This window comes from Eschrichtius robustus, chromosome 2 (genome assembly GCF_028021215.1).
Source record: "Eschrichtius robustus isolate mEscRob2 chromosome 2, mEscRob2.pri, whole genome shotgun sequence".
Taxonomy (NCBI): domain Eukaryota; kingdom Metazoa; phylum Chordata; class Mammalia; order Artiodactyla; family Eschrichtiidae; genus Eschrichtius; species Eschrichtius robustus.
Window position 1 is genome coordinate 126351599 of NC_090825.1, and position 23082 is coordinate 126374680.

Below are 23082 nucleotides of genomic sequence, written 5' to 3' on the forward strand. Positions count from 1 at the left end.
CTTAAAGTTGCATCCCATTACCAGACCTCATGCCAGCAAAGCACTAAATATCACACAAATCATGGAACTAATTTGTGAATTGCACAGCTGTTTTGCAGGCCACTGCCATGTATAAAAGAACACTTAAGAAATTAAGCCTACAGATTTTGAGTGACATTTAGCTATCACAAACCATAATTGGTATAATGCTCTATGTTTTACCAAAAACTTTCAAGTTACATCACTTTACCACAAAAATTCTGCATTTTAGGATAGAAATACTTCAGATAGTATACTTTTTGTATACAAAGAAGTAAAACGATAGTATACTGTCTTGTATTTGTGTGTTAGAATAAAGATTAAACATATAATTTCTGCAATGCTGTTTTGGCATAACTTCTTTGTTTCATATGTCAGAGGTCTCCATAAAGGAAAGTGTCCCGGGACTGTTTTGAAGGCAGCAAGGCCTGTCAGTGCGGAATTTTGCCTTACGACCCCAGGCTTAAGGGGATCAAGGTTTAAGCCCTGTCTCAACTCACATAACGATTTCCTTCCGTGTCTGATCCAGCATCATGTACTGCGTCCACTCCTGTTGAGTCTCATATGTCTTAGACTGATCCACGATCTTTTGGAACATCGTCCTCTTCCTACAAAACACACCAGTTTGTTAAAGGAGCATATCTTAGAATAAGGCAAGCCCTGGCCTTCTAATGTTGGCTGTTTCAGACAGAGGCTAATTAAAACAACGTAATTAAAAAAAAAAAAAAAAAAGGTGAAAAGAACCAATGCCTGGGAGTGAAGACCTCAGTTCTAACTCAGACTCTACCATGGATTTGTTATCTGATCTTAGCTAATATTCCCCTGGATCTCAGTTTCCCCACCTGTATAATGGGGGTAAAAATATCTAACTCATAGAGCTGTAGTGAGAGTCGATGTGTCCATAGCACAAGTATGGTGCCTGGCACAGAGCATATACTAAATCGATTAGAACTGTGGTGTTCATTATCAGTATAATCATTGCTGTTCATTTTTTTGGCCACGCTGGGTGGCTTGTGGGATCTTAGTTCCCCGACCAGGGATGGAACCCGGGCCCATGGCAGTCTTAACAACTGGATTGCCAGGGAATTCCCTAATCATTGTTATTTTTAAAAGGAAGAAGAAACACCAACTTGAAATACAAGGCGAGGTCTGTAGCAATGATCGCGATGTCCATCATGTGGATTGCATGCTCATGCTGCCTGCGATTGAGGTTTTGAAAGATATTCAAGCTCTAAAGAGAAAACCATAGGAGAGATATAAAAAGTGACGTTGGCAGTAAAGTTGCTCAACTACTGATGGCCGCCCCAGGTGATGGGAGAGGCAGCCCAGGCCAATGCCTGGCCACACTCAGGCTTCTTGTGAGATGGGGGCTCCTTCTCAGGCCCCAAAGCCAGTGCAGAGGGCCCTCATCCTACCTCATCTCTCAACAATGTTTTGCCAAACTCCAAGTGGTGTCTTTCCAAGATGGAGGACCCATGGAGCTTGGCCAGTGGGTTCTGGGATCTGAATGGGAGAGAAAGAGAGAGACACAGAGAGAGAGGATCAGTATGAAATGGCTGAGGTGAAGGTTAAAGACATCATCCATTCCTGTCACCTCCTAATTCTGCAGGCAGAGAGGTTGAAGTTCGGGAATAAGAAGGGATTTGCCACACAGTAGGACAGTGGGAAATAGGACTAGATAGCAGGTGTCCTGACCCTCAGGCTTTAGTTTTCTCCACAACTGACTCTGGGCCTCTTTGAGGTCGTGCACTCCCTAGAAGTGTGGACCCTCATCCCCAGAAAAAGACACAAACACAATGCCACATGCAATTTTAGAAACTTATTGGCCCAGTGCCCTTCCATGGACATTGGCACTGGGCCACACTTTGAACAACACAAAGCCCCAGATCCTTCATACCTGATTCTTAGGGGAAGCCACTGAATTCCCACAAGCAATGTATGTATTCATGTCTTTATTCAATAAATATTTGTTGAGCCCTTTTTACGCACCAAGCACTGAGATCAGTACTTAGCTTCCCACGAGGTAAAATGTAAACACAATCTCCAACCTTGGAGCAGCAGGCAAGAACTGAGAAGACTCAGAGAAGCATGTTCTAGGGCTTGTTAATGACTTACAGGCTGTGGGCCCAGGGAAGAACCTCAGTTTCCTCATTTATAATATGGGTATCACACTCGTCCCTGCTCTGCCCAGCCCACAAGGTGGTCACGAGGGTCCCCCAGAACATGGTTCAAGGACTCTGCTTCAGAGACTATCTAGAATATAAGCTCTGTGAGGACGGGGACTGCGTCTGGTTTGCTCACCGTGGTACCTCCTTTGCCTAGCCTAGGGCCTACCACACTGGTGTTAGGAGCATTATAAACCCAAGGTGAATAAATGAACCGTTCTCAGTTACTAGCATCTTGGCTTGAATTAATTCAACAGGTAGGAAGGGAAGGAGGAGAGTGAAGAAGTTTAATATATTAGATTCCTGTTGTTGCTCTGACACATTACCACAAACTGAATGGCTTAAAACAATAAAATTTTATTATCTTACAGCTCTGGAGTTCAGAAGTCTACAATGGGTCTGCAGAGCTGCTTCCCTTCTGGAGGCTCTAGAGGAAAATCTGTTTCCTTGCCTTTTCTAGCTTCTAGAGGCCCCCTACATTCCTTGGCTTGTGGCCCATCCTCCATCATCCAAGCCAACAGTGTAGCATCTTCTGTCCTCTCTGACATCCCCACCACCTCCCTCTTATAAGGACCCTTCTGACTATGTGGGGCCCACTTGGATAACCCAAGATAATCCCTATATTTCAACATCCTTAACTTAATCACAGGCATGAAGTATTTTTGAATGTAAGGCAACATATTCCCAGGCTCCAGGCATTGGGGTGTGGACATATTTGAGGGTCATTAGTCTGTCTATCACAGGAGTTTACCCAGATCCAAAGGGCAGGAGGAAGTGGGAAGTTGTGGACTGCGGGACTTCTCCTTGGCAAGCGAGTCTATCTAAGACCCATTCAGATCTAGGTAATCAATCCTGGAGGCAGGAGGTAGAGAGGAGGGCCAGTAAGCGCTGACTCACTTCATTTGGTAGAGATTGTTGGTGCCTCTGTGGTCAATGTCATGGCAGAAGGCAGCGGTGACCATGGCCAGGGCCTCCAGGTCTGTGAAGTATTGCTTCAGCTTTCCAGTCTGGAAGAGCAGTCAGAGATAGCACTCACTCCTTTCTTGTGGGGGTCGGAAGAAGGGCTGAGAGCGCAGGCGTGAGGCGGAGGGCCTGGAGCTTGGAAACATAGGTCTGATCTTGGCTCGACCCCTGGCGCCACAGGGTGACCAGATGTTTGCCAGGACTCAGGGGTTTTCTGGGATGTGGGACTTTCTGTGCTAGAACTGGGACAGTCCCAGGCAAATGGGGCTGGTGAGTCACCTTACTCCTGAGTGACCTTAGCTGGTCACATCTCCCTCTGGGCCTCAATATCTCATTGTGCACACTCAAGGTGGAGGACATCAGACTGGATGACTGTTGAGAAACTGACAGCCCTCGAGTTTTAGGATTTAGAGTGTTTTTGAACATGACCAGACTGGTAAAGCAAACTTTCCAAACCTGGTCTACCGATTCAAGCACAGCCCAGAAGAATTGTTCCCTGAGCGTCTTGCAAGTACTTAACTCCTTGTTTGTGCAGGGTGTTGGAGTCAAGGGTGGAAAGAGCCCTGGGGAGGCGATGCTGACTCTGTGACTCTAAGAAATAAATCAAGTCTAAGGGGTGTGTTTTTCACCCTCAATGACAGCCTAGCCAGAATTCCTGCCTCCTGGCCCTAGTGCTTACTCTGCCCTGACCATTCCAGCCACAAGGGAAAGGAATGAGGATGAGGAGGCTAGGCAAGGGCAGAGATGTGTATCATAACCTGGATGGGAAAACACTTTTAAATGAAATATAGAAACTGCAAACCCTCTGAGACAAAAAGACTGACACATACACACATAGGTATGTCCATCCAAGGACACAGTAGCACTGTTTGTAATAGTGAAAGATCGAAAACAACCCCCATGTCCAACAATAGGGGAGCTGGGTAAAGAAATTATGGTCTACTTAAACAGTGCAGAATACTCTGAAGCCATGAAATTAGATCATGGATAAGCCTTAAAAACATTCAGTGGAATAAGTCAGACACAAAAGGACAAATACTGTATGATTCTACTTATGTGAGATACCTATAGTCAAATTCATAGAGACTGAAAAAGTAGAATGGTGGTCACCAGGGGCTGGGGACAGGGGAAATGGGGAGCTGCATTAATATTGTTGTTTAATGGGGACAGGGCGTCTATTTGGGAAGCTGGAAAATTTCGAGAGATGGAGAATAGTGATGGTTGCACAATATTGTGAACATACTTAATGCCACTGAATTGTGCACCTAAAAATGGTAAATTTTAGGTTATGTATATTTTACCACAATAAAAATATATTTAAAGAATGTGATCGATATATTTATATATTTTCAAATGAAAAAAGCATGTTACAGAATAATAGTATTTAATTGGTTATGAACAAAATAAACTTTGTGTATGCGTGTGTGAACAAATATGTCTCGATACTTCTTAGAAGAAAATCTTGAAGGAGTTGTGTCATGGTTTTCTCCAAATACCGGCTTGGGGGTGGGAGAAGAATGTAGCTTTCTTTTACTTTTTATTTTATATACTTCTCTCTTCTTGGAATTCATTTATGCTAAGCATGTACTCTTTTTGCATTTTTTTTTAAAAAGCAGTAAGTAGAAGAATGATGCCGCTGCTGCCAGGGGAGCTGCACGAGGTCGTCCCGGTGTAGCGGGAGCTCGCAGCCGCCCGCAGTCCCGCCCACCACGCCGCCCAGATGCCGCCACCGCCGTACCACCAGCAAGGAGAACATGGTCTGCCCCACGTTGAAGCCGTGCCGCCAGTTGTGGTAGGTGATCCTGCGGTAGCCCTTACTCAGGGAATACATGAACCGCACCAGGGCCTGCGAACACATGCACATCAGTGAGGCAGCAGCCTTGCGCCAAGGCTGGGGGGATGTGGTGGTGGGGATGCTGCCTGCTGAACCCCAGATGCTCCAGCCCCCGCCCTGGACCACGTGTGGGAACTAGCAATAAACGCAATAAGGCTGTGAGAGCACTTTGCAGACTGCTAGGTACTATGACAGTGGACGTGGTTATGAAACAAGGCCCTGGGAGAAGCTTACAGGAACTGTACGGGAGAAAAATCAAAGGGATCTTTAAATCAGTGGTTCTCAGACTTGAGTGCACATCTGAATCGCTCCGGGCTGTGGGGAGGCCTTGTGAAAACAGTTTCTGATTCCTTACAGCTAGGAGTGTGTGTGTGTGCGCGCGCCCCCATGTTGATCCGTTTTCAGGTGGTGCCGATGTGCTTTGGGGCAACACATTTAGAACCGCTGCTTTAATCAAAGAAGTCTGGGAAATTCTGCACGCGATATACACCCCACCTCCACCTTTTTGTCCATCCCCGTCCCCCTAGATGCACAGCACGCCTAAGGAATCCTGCAGGGGAAGAAGTCCTGTTTAAGTGGATTCAACCCACTTTTCCCACTCTGTTTGACTGTAGGACCGTTTTTGGCATCCCATTTATCCATAGTCTTCAGGACTCAGTGCCTCAATACCCACCTTGAGAAACACCACAGTTCAGAGGAACCATGTGTCTCTTTTCTGATAAATGACGCATCTGTGCGATGTGACTAATGCTTTAAATCCTAAAAGCTGAGGGTACACTCTTTTTAAGGCAGTTTACAGATTGAGTTTTTCTTTTTTTTTTTTTTTAAAGCAAGCAAAAAAGAAACAAGGAAAAGAAAAAGGGAAATCAAACGTTTGTTTCGACCTCACCTCCTGAGGAATGTGAAATTTATCCACCACTCTGAGCTCATAGTACATCTGTATTCCACATTTCACCAGCTCCAGTTCCGTCAGGGGCAGGTCGCTGAAGTGGAATTTATTAATTTCATATTTCTCTGCATCTGGCAGCTGTTCTTGCTGTGTGAAACATGGAGTCAAGTGACTGGGACACATGAAGAGTTCCTGGGTCCCTCTCCTATCTCCCCCACCCAAGCCCTGTCCCTATCCCGAGTCCGCTGGAAGGATCAGAGCAGAGTGGCAAGGGTCATCCTTGGCAGAGACACTCCCCGCCCATGCTTGGGGCACACCCTGCGCTTGTAACAGGTCAGGGCCAGTGCTGCTGCCCAGCTCACCAGGATCTCAGCCAGTTCTTCCTCCTCGCATTCCCACGGCTCCTTCCCATACACCTCTCTGGTTTTCTGCCAGGGCCCGAAATAGCAGAGAAAAGAATTAGTTTGCTACATCTAAGGTCTAAATATATCTCTACTTTTCCATTTCCTTTTTTCTTCTTCCACCAAAGTTCTTGCAACAGAGCTACCAACTCAGAGAGGCTGTCATTCCACATTTATTGACAGGTAAATTCAAGGTCATGTGCTTTGGAGCCATGGAGCCCTTCATGTGTATTCGAGCTCTGCCAGTTACTGGCTTGGATCTCCCATTTCCTCATCTGTAAAATGGGGATAATAAAAGTACTTAACTGGCAAGTTAAAATTAGATTATGCAAAGCCTTTTTTTTTTTTTTTTAAACGTGGGATCTTAACTTCCAGACCAGGGATCGAACCGATGCCCCTTGCAGTGGAAGCGCAGAGTCCTAACCAGTGGACCGCCAGGGAATTCCCTTATGCAAAGTCATTTCCAAAAACATATATGCAGCTAAATTAAATAATGCATGTAAATCACTGAGAGCAGTGCTTGGCACATAGTAAGTGCTAAAATTAAGCAATGCTGTTGATGATATTGTTACTATCGCTGACTGGGGGTCTGGAGTCCTTGCTCATGGTCCTGGCTCTTCCCCTCACTTACTGTGTGACTTGAGACAAGTTCCTTCCCTCTCTGGGCCTATTTCCCCATGTGCTACAGGAGGGGGAACCTGGACCCAATAACTGGTTTCGGATTTCTTGATCTAGAGTATAGTCTATTAACTTTTAACTGGTTCACTGAAGCTATGCCTCCATAGGGTCTATATATCCATCATTTGGCTTAAAATTATGGACCAAGACAAGCAAACCATGGGTCAGTTCATCCATACTGGATGTTTTCTCCTTTGGATTTATCAGTTATTGGGATCAAAATGATCTAATTTGTTGTATCTTCCCAGCTTAAGAAATGCCCTCTGAAAACATTGGCTTATGTTGTTTCAACTTGTGCAGTGTATAAACCAAAGTCTTGGGAACTCAGCTGGGCATCATATCTAATGCCCTTTGGCTAATTCTGTTTACTTCTAAAATCTTGATCTCTTTGAGACCAAAATCCCAGGAATGGTGGATCACCGATTCTCACATATCTTTGAAAGCCTGTCATCCGATTTCCCACCCAGGTGGGACTCTCCTCTATAGCTTCCCTGATATATGATCACCCAGCCTATGCTTAGATACCTCTCATGATGGGGTGCTCACTACCTCCCAAGGCAGCCTTTTCAGCACAGTGATAATTTGCTCATTATCCTGAATGTTAAATGAGACCTATTTAACGAGCTGGGTGATTTGGGGACAAATTACTTCCCCCTTCTGGGGCTCAATTTCTTCATCTCTACAATGGGGGGTAAAAAATTCTTACCCTGGGACTTCCCTGGAGGTCCAGTGGTTAAGACTCCGAGCTTCCAATGCAGGGGGCGTGGGTTCGATCCCTGGTCAGGGAACTACAATCCCACATGCCATGTGGTACGGCCAAAAAAAAAAACAAATCCTTTCCCTGCCCACCTTACTGGGCTATTGTAAGCATCATAAGTGTGAAATTACCTTATATACTGTACAGTGATGAAACTATGTGAGGGCTTCCTACAAACATCTAAACCCCTCTGAACTATTTCTTTGCTCAGAAAGATTGAGTCTTCTAAGTGAGCTGACCTCACGGAGGGAGGCTCTGAGCAACTGGCCATTGTCCATTGGTCTGTCAGATAGAGCTTCCTCTCAGAGCAGGGACTGTGGTTGGTGGCTCCACCTCTAGTACCATGTTAGCCCTGAGCACAGAGAAAAATGGAGTTTCTAGAGCTGTTAAGCCAAGGTCCGGTCCTAAGACTGAGGTAACCCTGCGAGGGACAGCTGTCCCCAGAGCAGCCATTTCTAGAGTAGAAACAGGAAAAAAACACTACTCACCAAGATTTTCTGGATTTCTTCATTGTCACACTTCACGTGATATTTCACCATGTCTTGGAAAATATCCTTCCTGTTTTCAAGTTTGTTCATTGACTCATAAGTGTCAGGATTTAAGACAGACCAGCCCAGGAATTGAGCCAAAGACTGAAAGGAAACAAAGGAAGAATCAGAGGCAGAACATCCAGGTTTGATCCTGCCTCTGTAACTTAGGGCAAGACTCTCTAAACCTCCATTTTCTCAGCTACAAAATGGGTTTGATTAGCTGTGTGCTGCCTTCCTCAAAGAGATGTTGTTAGGATAAGATGAAATAATGGATGGGAATGCACTTTGAATAAAGCTCTAACACACATAAAGCACCATCCTGATGTCTAATAATTTCACAAAAAGGGAATGTGTTGTGCATATGGGGGGACGTGGGATATAAGTGAACTCTCTGCACTTTCTGCTCAATTTCGCTGTGAACCTAAAGCTTCTCTAAAAGGTAAAGTTTATTAATTTTTTGAAAAAGGGAATATAGATTTCTCTGACAACTGCTGCAGTGCAGAAGGGAGAGCAAAGAGAATAAGTGTTGAGTCAGGAAAGCGTCTACAGGGTGAGCTCCCATCCCTCCTGACCTGGGGCAGCAGCACACAAGGGCCCCACCACGCGGCTCTGGAAGCCAAGTTCGTTGGTGAGCCGACTCTGAATACCACGTCTAGAGGCCTCCTCAAAAACCGTACCTCCATGAGGGTCTCATCCATTTCATCAAAGGGTTTCCCATCTTTGCGATTGTAAAACGTGGCCACCCCGACAATTTCTTCCTTCTTGTTCACAATTGGCATAGAAAGGACATTTTTAATCATCCATCCTGACTCATCCAGAGGCTCTTTCTGCAAGAGAAGAGCCAGAGTAAGTTTGCTTCAGGTACCAGACTGCAGAGGCATCTGTAATGGACTTCATGCTGCATTATGACCCTGACTGGCTGAGGGGGTGGCAAGAGGTTAGACCTTGTTGGGTTTTGCATGATTTTAGTCGCCAAAGGCCATGAGCAGGTTGCCCATCTGGTGGGAGCTCCATAAGCCAGATAGCTGTACTGTTTTCATCCCCAAAATGTCAGGGCCATCATGTGCCAGGCAGCGAGTTGTGTATTGGGGATCTAATGATGCAAACGAACAGTCCAGGGAGGTAGTGTTTCCCTTTCAGATACAGGAGCTAACCGCAGGGGACTGGCTTAAAAGGGACCATGTTGGTGATGCTTGTAACTTTGAACTAATCAACTGGATATAACCTGTACCTTTTGCCTCCCGACCTGCCTTTCTGTGTTCCTTTTGGCATGTCGTTTTATCTCCATGAGCCTCAATTTTCTCATTTATAGATGGGGCTGGTAGTAAGAGTATGTACCTCATGGAACAAATGAGAAAATAGAGGTGAAATATCTTGGTCAATCATAAGGTACTGTTTGTGAGTCATTTCCCATCTCTCTGAGCCTCACTTTCATCATTTATAAAATGGGGATAACTAGACAATTTCTAGCCTTTCTTCCACTGATTCATTGAAGATTTATCAAGTATTTTACAATGTACAAGAACCTGAGCTAGAAGATGGGAGAACCAAGAAAAGCAAGGCAGAGGAGTTGTCCTCAGGTTGCTTACATCTGGAAGGTAAACAGGCAATCACACTGCATGTGGGAAGTTCTGCAAGGTACTGTGGGAGCCAGAGGAGGGAAGGAAGTCAAGGAAGGCTTCCTGGAGTTGGAGAGGCTTCCAGCTCGAAAGTTCCAAGATTTTGAAGGTGGCGAGATGATAATTATTATTTAAGTAGCACTTGGACTCAGCACCTGGTAGGAGAGTGACTTCAGAGGGATGTAGAATACAGTCCAAAGAGCACAGGGCTGTCAGTCAGGAAACTTGAGTTCAAGTTCCCAGCTCTCTCCCTAACCTTTTCTATCACGGCCTCTCTGAAGGCCATGATAAAGAGGCAGATTTTATTGGAAGTGAATAAAAGTGAAATGGGACAGTATTAAACATTTTTAAGGAGCGAAGTTACTTGATGCAACTTATGTTTTTCTTTTAAAAATCACTCAGGCTACTTTGTGGAGGATGAGTTGGAGACAGAAGACTGGAATCTAAAAACAAGATTAGATTTTATTTATTAAAGTGGGTAAACTACAGTTAATCAGATGACTTGGGTAAAGATCAAGTTCTGTTGTGGTTATAATCAGGTTAGCAACTCTCAGCAACAATTTGCCTTGTCACACTGATGTGGTCAACATCACAACACAAGACATACGGTTTTAACCTTGGAAGGATATTCTCTCTAAGGTCTTTCATAATGTTATTTAAGGAGTAAAAAAAAAAACAAAAAAACACTAATTTTGCTATGAGTCATTTTTATTTCCTTCTTAATTATCTCCTGACTGCTCATGATTTGGTTTTCGTACACCTAGCATGCTAAACTCAAGAAATATTGACAGGCCACCCAGAGCTGAACATGTTAAGAAAGATAAGCCCCGACCTTTGACCAAAGGAAGCCCATATTTTGCCAAGAGGAGTTAATCTAAAAGGCAAGGCAGGATCATGAAAGATGACGTAAGGGAAATAGAGTAAGAAAGCCAAACTCCTTGGCATGGCCTTCCAGGCCCTGTGTGACCTGGCCTGTGTCTACCTCTCTAGAATTTTGTCCTGCCACTCTCCCCTCAGTCTCATTGGTCTACTCTGGTTCCTTCCAACAAGCCCTCTCTTTCCTGCAATCCTCTCTCCTTTCTTTACTGCCCAAACATAATTTCTCAGGGACACATTCCTTGACTCTTCCCAGATGAAGTCAAGCCCCTCTGGAGAGTCTATCCTCTGTCCCTCTGCTCTTGTCCTGACCAGAACTCCACATGCCTCTTTCCCCATATGATCATGAGTTCCCTGAAGACAAAGACCATGCCTGTCTGGTCCACCTCTGTAGCTGGTGTAGCATCGTGCCCATGCCTGGCCCAGAGCGTGCCCTCCGCAAACATTTTTTAAAAAGACAAACAAACAAAATCAAATGGAATACTAAACAACATTCCATGATAATCCTAAGGAGACAGAAATGATATTCAGCCAGGGGAAGCAGAATAAAACTTCATAGAAGTTTCATAGCATTTGAGGTTATCATTGAAGGGCAGAGGGGATTTGGACAAGAGATGGTAGTAAGGGAGAGAACAGCATAAGCAAAGGTCCTGAGGCCAGAAGGCAAACGGTGTAAACCTTAAAACCAAATGGGACCTTGGATTTACCAAATTAACTCTCTCCCCACTTCCATGGGCACATGACTTTTTTGCACTCACATTTTCGCTTTGTTGAGACTGCTTCCCAATAAAGTAGGTGGATTCTAATGTATTTGAATCCTCTTTGGTGGGAAAAATATCATATGACTGAGAGAGTAAATAAAAAAAACTTACCTGGAATGCAAAAAAGTCCTCTGCAGGTGCATTCATGATGTTGCAAATCTGAAAGCCATGAAGAGGAATAATGGAGTTATGATTAGACTTGATAGAGCACCCATTGAGGGCAATGGGCATGCTATTTTCAGAAATATCACGTCTTTATCCAAGGCATTCACATTCTTTTCATCAGGTAGACATGCTTAAGATGGTTTTGAATTATTAACTGAGGCTACCGAACAGGAAAGCTGCCTTATAAACATGGCTTCTTACCATTTGCTTCACTTCTGAGTCATTTCCAAGCTTTGAGAAAGTTAAGTCTACAATTTGTTGTTATTAATAGCTGTATAGTGTCCCATTTTCTTCTTCTTCTTTTTTTTTTTTTAATTTATTTTTATTTATTTATTGCTGTGTTGGGTCTTCGTCTCTGTGCGAGGGCTTTCTCCAGTTGTGGCAAGTGGGGGCCACTCTTTATCGCAGTGCACGGGCCTCTCACTATCGCGGTCTCCCCTGTTGCGGAGCACAGGCTCCAGATGCGCAGGCTCAGTAATTGTGGCTCACGGGCCCAGCTGCTCCGCGGCATGTGGGATACTCCGGGACCAGGGCTCGAACCCGTGTCCCCTGCATTGGCAGGCGGATTCCTAACACTGCGCCACCAGGGAAGCCCCATTTTCTTCTTTTTAATGTTAGCTTTTTTCATATCTCATTCATCTTTTATTTTTTTTTTGTTATACATATCCATATACCTATTCTTTTTCAGATTCTTTTCCCATATAGGTTATTACAGAGTATTGAGTAGAGTTCCCTGTGCTATACAGTAGGTCCTTGTTGATTATCTATTTTATATATAGTAGTGTGTCTATATTAATCCCAACCTCCTAATTTATCCCTACCCCCCACACCTTTCCCCTTTGGTAACCATAAGTTTGTTTTCTAAGTCTGTGAGTCTGCTTCTGTTTTGTATATAAGTTCATTTGTATCATTTTTTTTTTTTGATGATGGTCATTCTGACCAGTGTGAGGTGATACCTCATTATAGTTTTGATTTACATTTCTCTAATAATTAGTGATGTTGAGCATCTTTTCATGTGCTTTTTGGCCATCTGTATGTCTTCTTTGGAGAAAAGTCTATTTAGATCTTCTGCCTATTTATTTGATTGGGTTGTCTTTTTTTTTTTTTTGATATAGAGCTGCATGAGCTGTTTGTAAATTTTGGAGATTAATCCCTTGTTGGTCGCTTCGTTTGCAAATATTTTCTCCCATTCTGTGTGTTGTCTTCTCATTTTGTTTATGGTTATCTTAGCTGTGCAAAAGCTTTTAAGTTTAATGAGGTCCCATTTGTTTATTTTTTTAATTTTCATTTCTCTAGGGAGTGGATCCAAAAAGATATTGCTGTGATTTATGTCAGAGAGTGTTCTGCCTATGTTTTCCTCTAGGAGTTTTATAGTGTCTGATCTTACATTTAGGTCTTTAATCCATTTTGAGTTTATTTTTGTATATGGTATTAGAGAATGTTCTAATTTCATTCTTTTAGATGTAGCTGTCCAGTTTTCCCAGCACCACTTATTGAAGAGACTTTCTTTTCTCCATTGTATATTCTTGCCTCCTTTGTTGTAGATTAATTGATCATACAACAATGATGTATGATGATGTATGTGTGGGCGTATTTCTGGGCTTTCTCTCCTGTTCTTTGTGCCAGTACCATACTGTTTTGATGACTGTAGCTTTATAGTAAGGTGTCTCATTTTCTTGCCCCCTTTTGTTGAGTATTTGGTTATGTCCAGTTTTTTTAAATTAATGTAAATAATGCTACTCTAAACATCTTTGAATCAATTATATTTGTTTTGTCAGGAAGGAGTTTTTCCTTGTGCTATAAACTTCACAGCAGATGAAGAAGTAAAAGGTGCTGTAGCTCTGGTTGTATTTATATTGCAAGATTCCTCTCCTGAAAACTGGACCAGTTTACCCTATCATGCAGATAACACTTATCTGATCCCTCCAGAGTCCTGACCATGGGGCCACTGTATACAGTTGTGTAGCATGTGCACTGCACAAAGGCATCTAGCTGAGGTGGTGACTGGGAGTTGAAATCCAGCCTGTTCTTGACTTGCAGAACAATGGCCCTAGCCTTTCTCTTTTCATCCATCAAGAAGGGACACCTTTTTCTAGTTCTCAAAAAGGTACCATGTGAGCTTGCTTGGACCCTGCCTATCCCAGTAGATCAGACCATTCTGTTGTCTGAGAGGATGCGCTGTCCCTGCTCCTGTTCAAGACTGCCCACCCACTGTACCACGCCTCTGGCCTCTCCTTGGGCCAATTCCATCAGTTGCTATTGTTCTCTCCTGATTTCAGACCTCTCTGAGGGCTCTTTAGCCTCAGTCCATGGGCATGCTTGATTCTCTCCCAACCTTGAAAACAAAATCCTCCCTTGACCCAATGTGGTCTTTGTAGTGACCATCAGGCTTTCTCCTCCTTGTCTTGCATTTTCTACCTTCTCATTACGCATCCACACCTCAGCAGACCACCCGCTGGTTTCTGCCTCCTCCTTGCCACCAAGCCTGCTCTCATCAGGGCCACCAATGACCTCCTAACTGCCAAGCCCAATGGGAGTTTTTGGTTCCTATCTCACTGGATCACTTTTGCTGCATTTGTTATTCTCTTTGTTGAAACTTTCTACTTCTTTGGTTTCCATGACACTACCCTCTCCTGGGCCTCCAGACACCTCTGAACCCTCCTTCTGATTCTCCTTCACACACTCTTCTTCCTCCACCCAATCTTTAAATGCTGGCATCCTCCAGTATTCTACCCCGAGTCTCCCTCACTCTCCCTGGTGACTTCATCCACATTCATGGTTTCAAGTACCACCTGCTCCTAGGAGCAAAGTGGTCAAGGACCAGATATCCTATCATATTGTCTGTAGTGTAGTCAGTACGGAGCTCTACCTTTTGTTGACACAAATCTCTATCTCCATCCCTCCTCTCGCTCCGCAGCATCTGAGTCATCTCTTTAGCTACTTGCTGGACACTTGCTTCTGAAAAAAAGTCTCTGTCGCACCTTGTCTGAAACTGATCTCAGCATCTTACATCCAAACCTGGTGGCAGCATTATCTGTCCAGTCTAGAAGCCTGAAATTGGCTTTGGTCCTTCTCTCCCTCCCTCTCTGCTCACAACCAATCACAAAGCCCTTTCGGTGTTAGATCTGAGCCCTGATCTCCCTCTCTCCACCTCATCTCTGTCTGAGTCATGAGTATTAAATGAGCAAATGTATTCACTGCCTGGCTCATCGTAAGCACTCCTTGGCTGTTAGCAATGAAGACAGTTAGTGTTCTTTACTGCCTTTGCCTTTGTTGAGATGTTCTTCATCTCTTGTTTGTAAGGACACACTTTTCACTCTGCTTCCAGTCTTCGTCCCTTCAGATCTATTTTCTAGGGAGCGTCCAGAGTTTTCTTTCTAAAATGAAAATTCATTGTGCCAACCTCTTGCTTAAAAACCCATCGCCTGTAGATTAAAGTCTCACTCTCTTGACCTGGCGTCCAAGGCTACTGTGATCTGGCCCCTCCCTCCCTCTCAAGCCTCATCTCTTGCCATCTTCCTGTCTCAAACCTAATACTCCAGCAACATGGAACTGCACACACTATGTCGCTTCAAACCTTCAAGCCCGTGTTGTTTGCCCATGTTGTTTCCTCCACCTGCAATCCCCTTTCCTGCCCCACCTGCCTAACCCCTATTTATTTTAAAACTCAGACCAAAACGCTCTGGCAAGCAAAGCTGGTTTAGATGCTTCCTACTTTGTGTTCCTAGAATATACCATGTACATCTCTATCTGGCCTTATCACATTATAGTCTAAGTATCTGTTCATAAAGATATGTCCCATTTGATGATGAGCTTCAGAACAGAAACTATTTGATTCATCTGTCATTGTATCCTCAGAGCCAACCACAGCACCTGGCACATAGAAAATGCCCAATAAACAAACACCCTGATACATGAACAGCACTGTGTAGTGTGTGTGCCTGGGGAAGGATACAGAGATAAGCAGGCTCAAATATTGGGGTGATGTGCAGCTATGACCCTCTCTCTAGGGTAGGGGATACTGTCATTCTACCCTGCACCCCGAGAGGGTAGGGCATGGGGGGAGATAGAGCATTTGAGCTCCGCTGTGTGGCTGGAAATGTGGCAGGGACGGGGGTGGGGGGTTGGGAGTGGCAACTAAGTCTCTGGGATGAGAGGCTGGGACTTGTTCTGTGGTGAGCCTGGTGGACCAGCCACTTGTGACTTTATCACTGACATTTGCGTAAGTATCTTTAGTTGTCACTGAGACTGTGCACCTTTCCATCTGAGGATTCTTTCTCTGTGTATTTCATATTTCTTCAAATGTCAATTCTCTGCGCATCCCCTTGGACCAGCCGTCGAGTGAACTGAGAAACGGGAGAACCAGGCTTTTAGAGATACACACTTCCCATCGTTTTTCCCACTGTCTTGATCTGAAATCCCTTCACCTTTCCACCTGATTCAAAACTCTCCCCCTTCAAAGTTGTATTACTTACCAGGCCATTTTGGGCAACATAAGTGGGAAGACCGCTCACTAAAGCCCAATGGTCCGGAGGTGGATTCCTGTAAAGGCCAAAGACAGTGGTAAGTTCTTTTTTTTTTTTTAATATTTTTCTTTTTTTTTAATAGATTTTTTATATTTATTTATTTATTTATTGGCTGCGTTGGGTCTTTGTCGCTGTGCATGGGCCTTCTCCAGCTGCGGCGAGCGGGGGCCACTCCCTGCTGCGGTGCGAGGGCCTCTCAGTGCGATGGCTTCTCCTGCTGCGGAGCACAGGCTCTAGGCACGCAGGCTTCAGTAGTTGTGGCATGTGGGCTTCAGTAGTTGCGGCTCACGGGCTCCGGAGTGCAGGCTCAGTAGTTGTGGTGCACGGGCTTAGTTGCTCCGCGGCATGTGGGATCTTCTCAGACCAGGGCTCGAACCCGTGTCCCCTGCATTGGCAGGCGGATTCGCAACCACTGCGCCACCAGGGAAGCCCCCAGTGGTAACTTCTTTTGTAGGGAAAGTTGGGCTAAAAACTTGAAACTGGATCTTACCCTCCCTCTTCTCTCTGGTGGCTCCAAGCACCCACTTACTATACCAGACCAAGCCCCAAATCTTGGCTAAGCATCTTAATGTCCAAATGTAGACACTGAGAAAAAAGTGATAAGTCAGTTTTATTAATTTCACACTGAGTTTGACTCCCTAAGAAAAGAGACAAAATTCATCCAACAGATTGTTATTGGCTGCTGAGCAAAAACAGATGCCATCATTTCCCTCCATTAGTATTTACATACAGAGAGTTAGCTTAATATCATGTAGAATGAGGGAAACCCATCTAGGATGAGCTCCTACCACATATCAAGCACTAAGCTAAGTGCTTTACATACTTATTTATCCCACACAGCAATATCACAATTTGGGGTATTATTTTTACTTGTTTATTGCGAAAAAATGTATACATTCATGGACAAATGCATTAAAAACTTCATCAGTTGTTTGACAGTGAACACCTATGAAACTATACCTGGCACTTCCCTGGTGGCACAGTGGTTAAGAATCCGCATGCCAATGCAGGGGACACAGGTCCGAGCCCTAGTCCAGGAAGATCCCACATGCCGAGGAGCAACTAAGCCCATGCGCCACAACTACTGAGCCGGTGCTCTAGGGCCTGCGAGCCACAACTGAGCCCATGTGCCACAACTACTGAGTCCGTGTGCTGCAACTACTGAAGCCCACGCACCTAGAGCCCGTGCTCCGCAACAAGAGAAGCCACCACAATGAGAAGCCCACACACAGCAAGGAAGAGTAGCCCCTGCTCGCCGCAACTAGAGAAAAGCCTGTGTGCAGCAACAAAGACCCAGTGCAGCCAAAAATAAATAAATAAATTTATTTAAAAAAACAAGAAAGAACAACCTTGTCGGTACCTTGGAAATCCCTGACCTGCCCCCCTGCCACTCGCAACCTTCTCCCAAACCCCAAAGGTAGCCATTGTCCCAATGTTATGATTCTTGCTTTTCTGTGGCCTGTTTTCCTGTAGCCTGTTTCACCTGTTTTAGGTAGAATCAATGCGCATACATTATTTCATTGGACTTCTTTTTCATGTTGCTGTAATTCATTTGTTTGATTGACTTCAGCCGTTTTCCCTGGTAAGGTTGCATATAATTTATGCATTCAACTGTTGATGGACATTTCCCTCAGTGCGAGGCTAATATGAGCATTGCTGCTTCCAACACTCTGGTGTATATGTGCATTCAATTCCATGTGCTAGTTCTAGGAGTAGAAATACTGGGTCATAAGATGTGAATGTCTTCAACTTTACTAGGTAAGACCAAACTGTTTTCTAAAGTGGTCATGCCAATTTATACTCCCATTAGCAGTATATTAGAGCTTCCTTTACTCCACGTCTCTGTCAATACTTAGTATTTTCAGATATTAAAAGAAAAATTACTTTTAGAAGATTAAGAAAGTTCTCCTCTATGGAGATAATTATGTCATGTTTCTCTTAACGTGGCAGATTGTATTTATTCATTTTTCTAATGTTAGCCCTGCATTCCTGGAATATACCCAATTGGGTCATGATGTATAATCCTTTTTAGTTATTATTTGCTAAAATTTTATTTAGCATATTTGCATCTATGTTCACAAGTGAGCTTGGTCTGAATTTTCTTTTTCCATACAGTCTTTGTTGAGTTTTGGTGTCAAGTTTATGCTAGCCACTTCTTTTTCTAGTCTCTTGGATAATTTGTATGAGAATTGCATTATTTCTTCCTTAAATATTTAGTAGAACTCACCCCTGAAGGCATCTGGGCCTGGAATGTCTTTGTGGGAAGGTTTTAATGTATTTTACTGTTATAAGACTATTGTGGTGTTCTATTTCTTTGCGATTTATATTTAGTAGGTTTTATTTTTTGCAGGAATTTGCCGCTTTCATCTAGATTTACAATATTTTTGGCATCATATCCTCTTACTATCTTGTTAATTTCGGTGTCATTGTGGTTATTCCCCTTTTCCTTCCTGATACAGCTCATTTGATTTTCTATTTCTCTTGCTCAGTCTTGCCAGAAATTCATCAATTTTATTAATCTGTCCAAGAAACCAGCTTTTGGCATTTGTTCGTTATTCTGTTAATATTTCATTAATTTCTGGGCTTATCTTTATTCTTTTGGGGAGGGTTTGTTTATCTGCTCGTTTGCTGTTAGTTTCTTGAGATGATGTGATGGATAGCTTCTGTCTGCCCCTCCAGATCCACTCTCCAACCTGCTCCTCCCTATCCCAGGAGGCCAATCTGTGTGGATTCCATCAACAGGGTGCCTGGCCTTCCAGCTTCTGATTGAATTTAGCCCAATGAGGAGACCTGGCCAAAACTAGAGAAAGGTAGACCAGTTAGGCCAGGCTATTTATTTCCCTGGGTTCCCACTGGCAGGGTTGCTCTGGTTTTACTGCGTCTCTTGACTGAAAGGCAACACTTCTCTCAAGATGCCCTGCTCTACGTGACTCTTTCTCCTTCCAGGTTCTAGAAATTTCCTTTGGGCCCAGGAATGCTTACAACAACCTCACTACTAGCATATTCTCTTTCAGTTTCCTTCATTCCACCCACACCTCTATAATTCATCCCTTTATAAGTAAAGCCTCCTTGAATTACCCTAATTTGAATGTGACGCCTATTATCTGCTGGGACCCCGACTGATGCAAGTGGGTACAGAGTTTATTACTTTATATTGTATTCTTTTCTCATATGAATATTTAAGACTGTAAATTTCACCTTAAGCATGATTTCACTGCATCACATTGGTTTTGATATGTAATATTTTCATTCTTTCAGAATATGTCATAATTTCCATTGATTTCTTCTTTTACCCATGGATGATATGGAAGTGTATTCCTTTTTATTTTTTTCAGAAAAATAGTTTCTAGTTTCCAAGCATAAGAAGATTTTTCTGGGGCCTTCCCTGGTAGTACAGTGGTTAAGAATCCACCTGCCAATGCAGGAGACAGGGGTTCAAGCCCTGGTCGGGGAAGATCCCACATGCCGCGGAGCAGCTAAGCCTGTGTGCCACAACTACTGAACCTGTGCTCTAGAGCCCACGGGCCGCAACTACTGAGCCCACGTGCCGCAACTACTGAAGCCCGTGTGCCTAGAGCCCGTGCTCCACAACAAGAGAAGCCACCGCAATGAGAAGCCCACACACTGCAAGGAAGAGTAGCCCCCGCTCACCGCAACTAGAGAAAGCCCGTGTGCAGCAATGAAGACCCAGTGCAGCCAAAAATAAATAAATAAATAAAATTAACTTTTTAAAAAAGTGCATTAGTAGAGATATAGTCACCTCTTAATGATAAAGAGGTCAATTCAATTCCAGGAAGAATTTACAAATGTGTATATGCTTAATAACGAGGCCTCAAAAAAAAAAAAAAGCAAAAACTGACGGAAATATAAGAATGTATAGATAAATTCATGTTTGCTCATTGATAGACCAGACTAAAACAAACAGAATAGAGAATATTGGAATAAGATAATTAACAAACTTCATCTAATGGATATATATAGAACTTGGCACCTCACCCCCAAACTACGGAACACTCAATCTTTTCAAGAACACCTGTGCATTTACAATAACTGGTGATATAATGGGCCGTAAAACAAACCGCAATACATTTCAAACGATTGAAATCATACAGAGGTGTCCTCTGGTCACAGTGAAAATATGCTAGTTGTTTATAAATATGTTATTTTCGCTAATAACAAAAAGCTAATTAGAAAAATCTTCTTTATTTATTTATTTTTAAAATTTATTTATTTATTTTTGGCTGCACTGGGTCTTCGTTGCTGTGTGCGGGCTTTCTCTAGTTGCGGTGAGCGGGGGCTACTCTTCCTTGCAGTGTGCGGGCTGCTCATTGCGGTGGCTTCTCTTGTTGCGGAGCACGGGTTCTAGGCACACAGGCTCAGTAGTTGTGCCTCGCAGGCTCTAGAGCACAGGCTCAGTAGTTGTGGCGCACGGGCTTAGTTGCTCTGCGGCATATGGGAATCTTCCTGGACCAGGGCTTGAACCTGTGTCCCCTGTACTAGCAGGCAGATTCCTAACCACTGCGCCACCAGGGAAGTCCCTCTACTAATGCACCTGGAGACCTATTTTTATCTGATAGTCACATAGTTACATCAGTTTTCTTTTGATTATCATTTGCGAGGCATTTCTTTTGTTCATTCTTTTACTTTTATTCTCTCTGTATTCTTATCTTTTAGATAGCTCTCTTGTAAATAGGATATATGGTATTTCTTCGCGTATATCTCAGAACTCATCAGTTCTTATAAGAACTGGGTTTTTTTTTGTCTTTTTTTCTTTCTTTTTTTTTTTGGCTGTGCTATGTGGCCTGTGGGATCTTAGCTCCCCTACCAGGGACGGAACCCATGCCCCCTACAGTGGAAGCGTGGAGTCGTAACCACTGGATGGCCAGGGAATTCCCAAGAACCATTTCTTACATGCAACTGAGAAAGATAATATTCTGCCAATTAATCTGTAATACAGTGCTTTTTGAACTTATAATTATTACTTTATGAATATCAACAGAGCTCTTTTAGCATTTAGGTATAGATTTTTATCATATTTCACACCTTTTTCCTGGCTTTTTGTGCCATTCAAAGGCACTTTTTGTTTCCGTGCTGCATCATAGTATAATCTCTTTAAGTTACTTCTAAGAATTTATATTAAATTCAGTGTGGATACAGCCACACTGTAGAAGGCAGCTAGGATGTTATCAGAGGCTAGAAGAGTGTGATACTTGGTGAGGAGTGGTGAGACATTGGGGAGAACTGTGATCTGTGATAACTCAGAATACAGGCAATGAGTTTGATAAACTGGCACCTCTAGAGAAGTGGTTAGAAAACAGAATGGTGGCAGAATATGCAGTTGACAAGGAAAAAAAAGAAAAAGAAAGAGACGAGTTTAGGAAAGACTCAGTCTTCATGCAAACAGGACTGAACAGAGAGAACCCAGAAACTCAGGAACCTGAAGCAGTCTCTCATCCCCAACCAGTAAAAGATAAACCAGAGAACTGAGTGATCTGAGTGACAGGATTATCAAAATTGTTTGGCAACAGTTGTGGCCTCTCACAACCACTATTTAAGGATTAAGGTGACCTGCTATAAATCCCTTCATTTGGACCAGAAAAGAGACCAAAGGTGAGGCTCTCCCACAGAGGCTGATCACAGCCTCACGGAGTCTGCAGTTCAGTTGGGAAAGACAGCCAAGCCTCAGACAGAACTGTGGGGTGGCTCTTGGTACCCACAGAGGATTCACATAGGTAACAAGGCAGCTAAGTTTTGGAGAGTGCTCTACTGATCAAAAAGTACAAGCTGATACTAAAAACGTTCTTGACTGTTGAAATCTTAAAATGGCCTTTGAGCTTCCACCACCTGCAGGTAGGTTGGAGGCCTCACCCTCTGGGAGTTCTTGCCTTTTCATTATCCTCCTAGGTCATATAAGAAGACATTAGAGAATAAGCTTTCCGGGACTTCCTTGGTGGTCCAGTGGGTAAGACTATGAGCTCCCAATGCAGGAGCCCTGGGTTCAATCCCTGGTCAGGGAACTAGATTCCGCATGCATGTTACAACTAAGAGTTCGAATGCAGCAACTAAAGATCCTGCATGCCACAACTAAGACCTGCGGCAGCCTAAATAAATAAAAAAAATTTACAAAAAAAAAGAGAGAGAGAGAGAGAGAGTAAGCTTTCCTTGGGGGTTGAGTCACTTTCTGTGCCAACTTCCTGCCTTTGCCTCACCCTCTGCATTAGGCCCCAGATGTGCCTCCACAGAAAATCATTGAAAAGCCGTGATCAGACACCATGGCCTCATTCTATAGAGAGGCCCAAACAGGCCACTTATTTATTTATTTTTTAATAAATTAATTAATTTATTTATTTTTGGCTGCGTTGGGTCTTCGTTGCTGTGCTCGGGCTTTCTGTAGTTGCTATGAGCAGGGGCTACTCTTCAATGCGGTGTGCGGGCTTCTCATTGTGGTGGCTTCTCTTGTTGCGGAGCACGGGCTCTAGGCATGCAGGCTTCAGTAGTTGTGGCACGTGGGCTCAATAGTGTGACTCGTGGGCTCTAGAGCGCAGGCTCAGTAGTTGTGGCGCATGGGCTTAGTTGCTCCGTGGCATGTGGGATCTTCCCGGACCAGGGATTGAACCCATGTCCCCTGTACTGGCAGGCGGATTCCTAACCACTGCACCACCAGGGAAGTCCCCAGGCCACTTATTGACCCTGGACTTGGGACTTGAACTCACAGCAGCTGACTCAGAATCCAGCCTCATTTGCCAAACTGCATGGTCTTTCCACCCTTCCACACTGCCTCCTTACGGCTCTCCCTGCCTCGAACAGAGTGTGTGGCCTTCTTGGGTTTGGTTAGTGTCGATCTTGGAATGAGTACCTTATGGACACTGATAACGTGCCTGCAATTCTACATGTTTTGAG

At 43.9% G+C, this 23082-nt stretch overlaps 1 protein-coding gene across 2 annotated transcripts in view; it reads right to left on the reverse strand.

Moving 5' to 3' along the window:
* Positions 1 to 23082, reverse strand: part of PDE6A (phosphodiesterase 6A) — a 65558-nt gene that overhangs the window by 17641 nt on the left and 24835 nt on the right. For both annotated transcript variants that reach the window (XM_068534549.1, XM_068534548.1), the window contains 11 exons: positions 16132 to 16198; positions 11603 to 11650; positions 8913 to 9062; positions 8194 to 8337; positions 6232 to 6297; positions 5870 to 6016; positions 4885 to 4992; positions 3081 to 3190; positions 1434 to 1521; positions 1149 to 1249; positions 519 to 626 (listed from right to left, as the gene is read on the reverse strand). In XM_068534549.1, the coding sequence (XP_068390650.1) occupies positions 519 to 626; positions 1149 to 1249; positions 1434 to 1521; positions 3081 to 3190; positions 4885 to 4992; positions 5870 to 6016; positions 6232 to 6297; positions 8194 to 8337; positions 8913 to 9062; positions 11603 to 11650; positions 16132 to 16198 (1137 nt within the window). The remainder of the gene's footprint in view (positions 1 to 518; positions 627 to 1148; positions 1250 to 1433; positions 1522 to 3080; positions 3191 to 4884; positions 4993 to 5869; positions 6017 to 6231; positions 6298 to 8193; positions 8338 to 8912; positions 9063 to 11602; positions 11651 to 16131; positions 16199 to 23082) is intronic.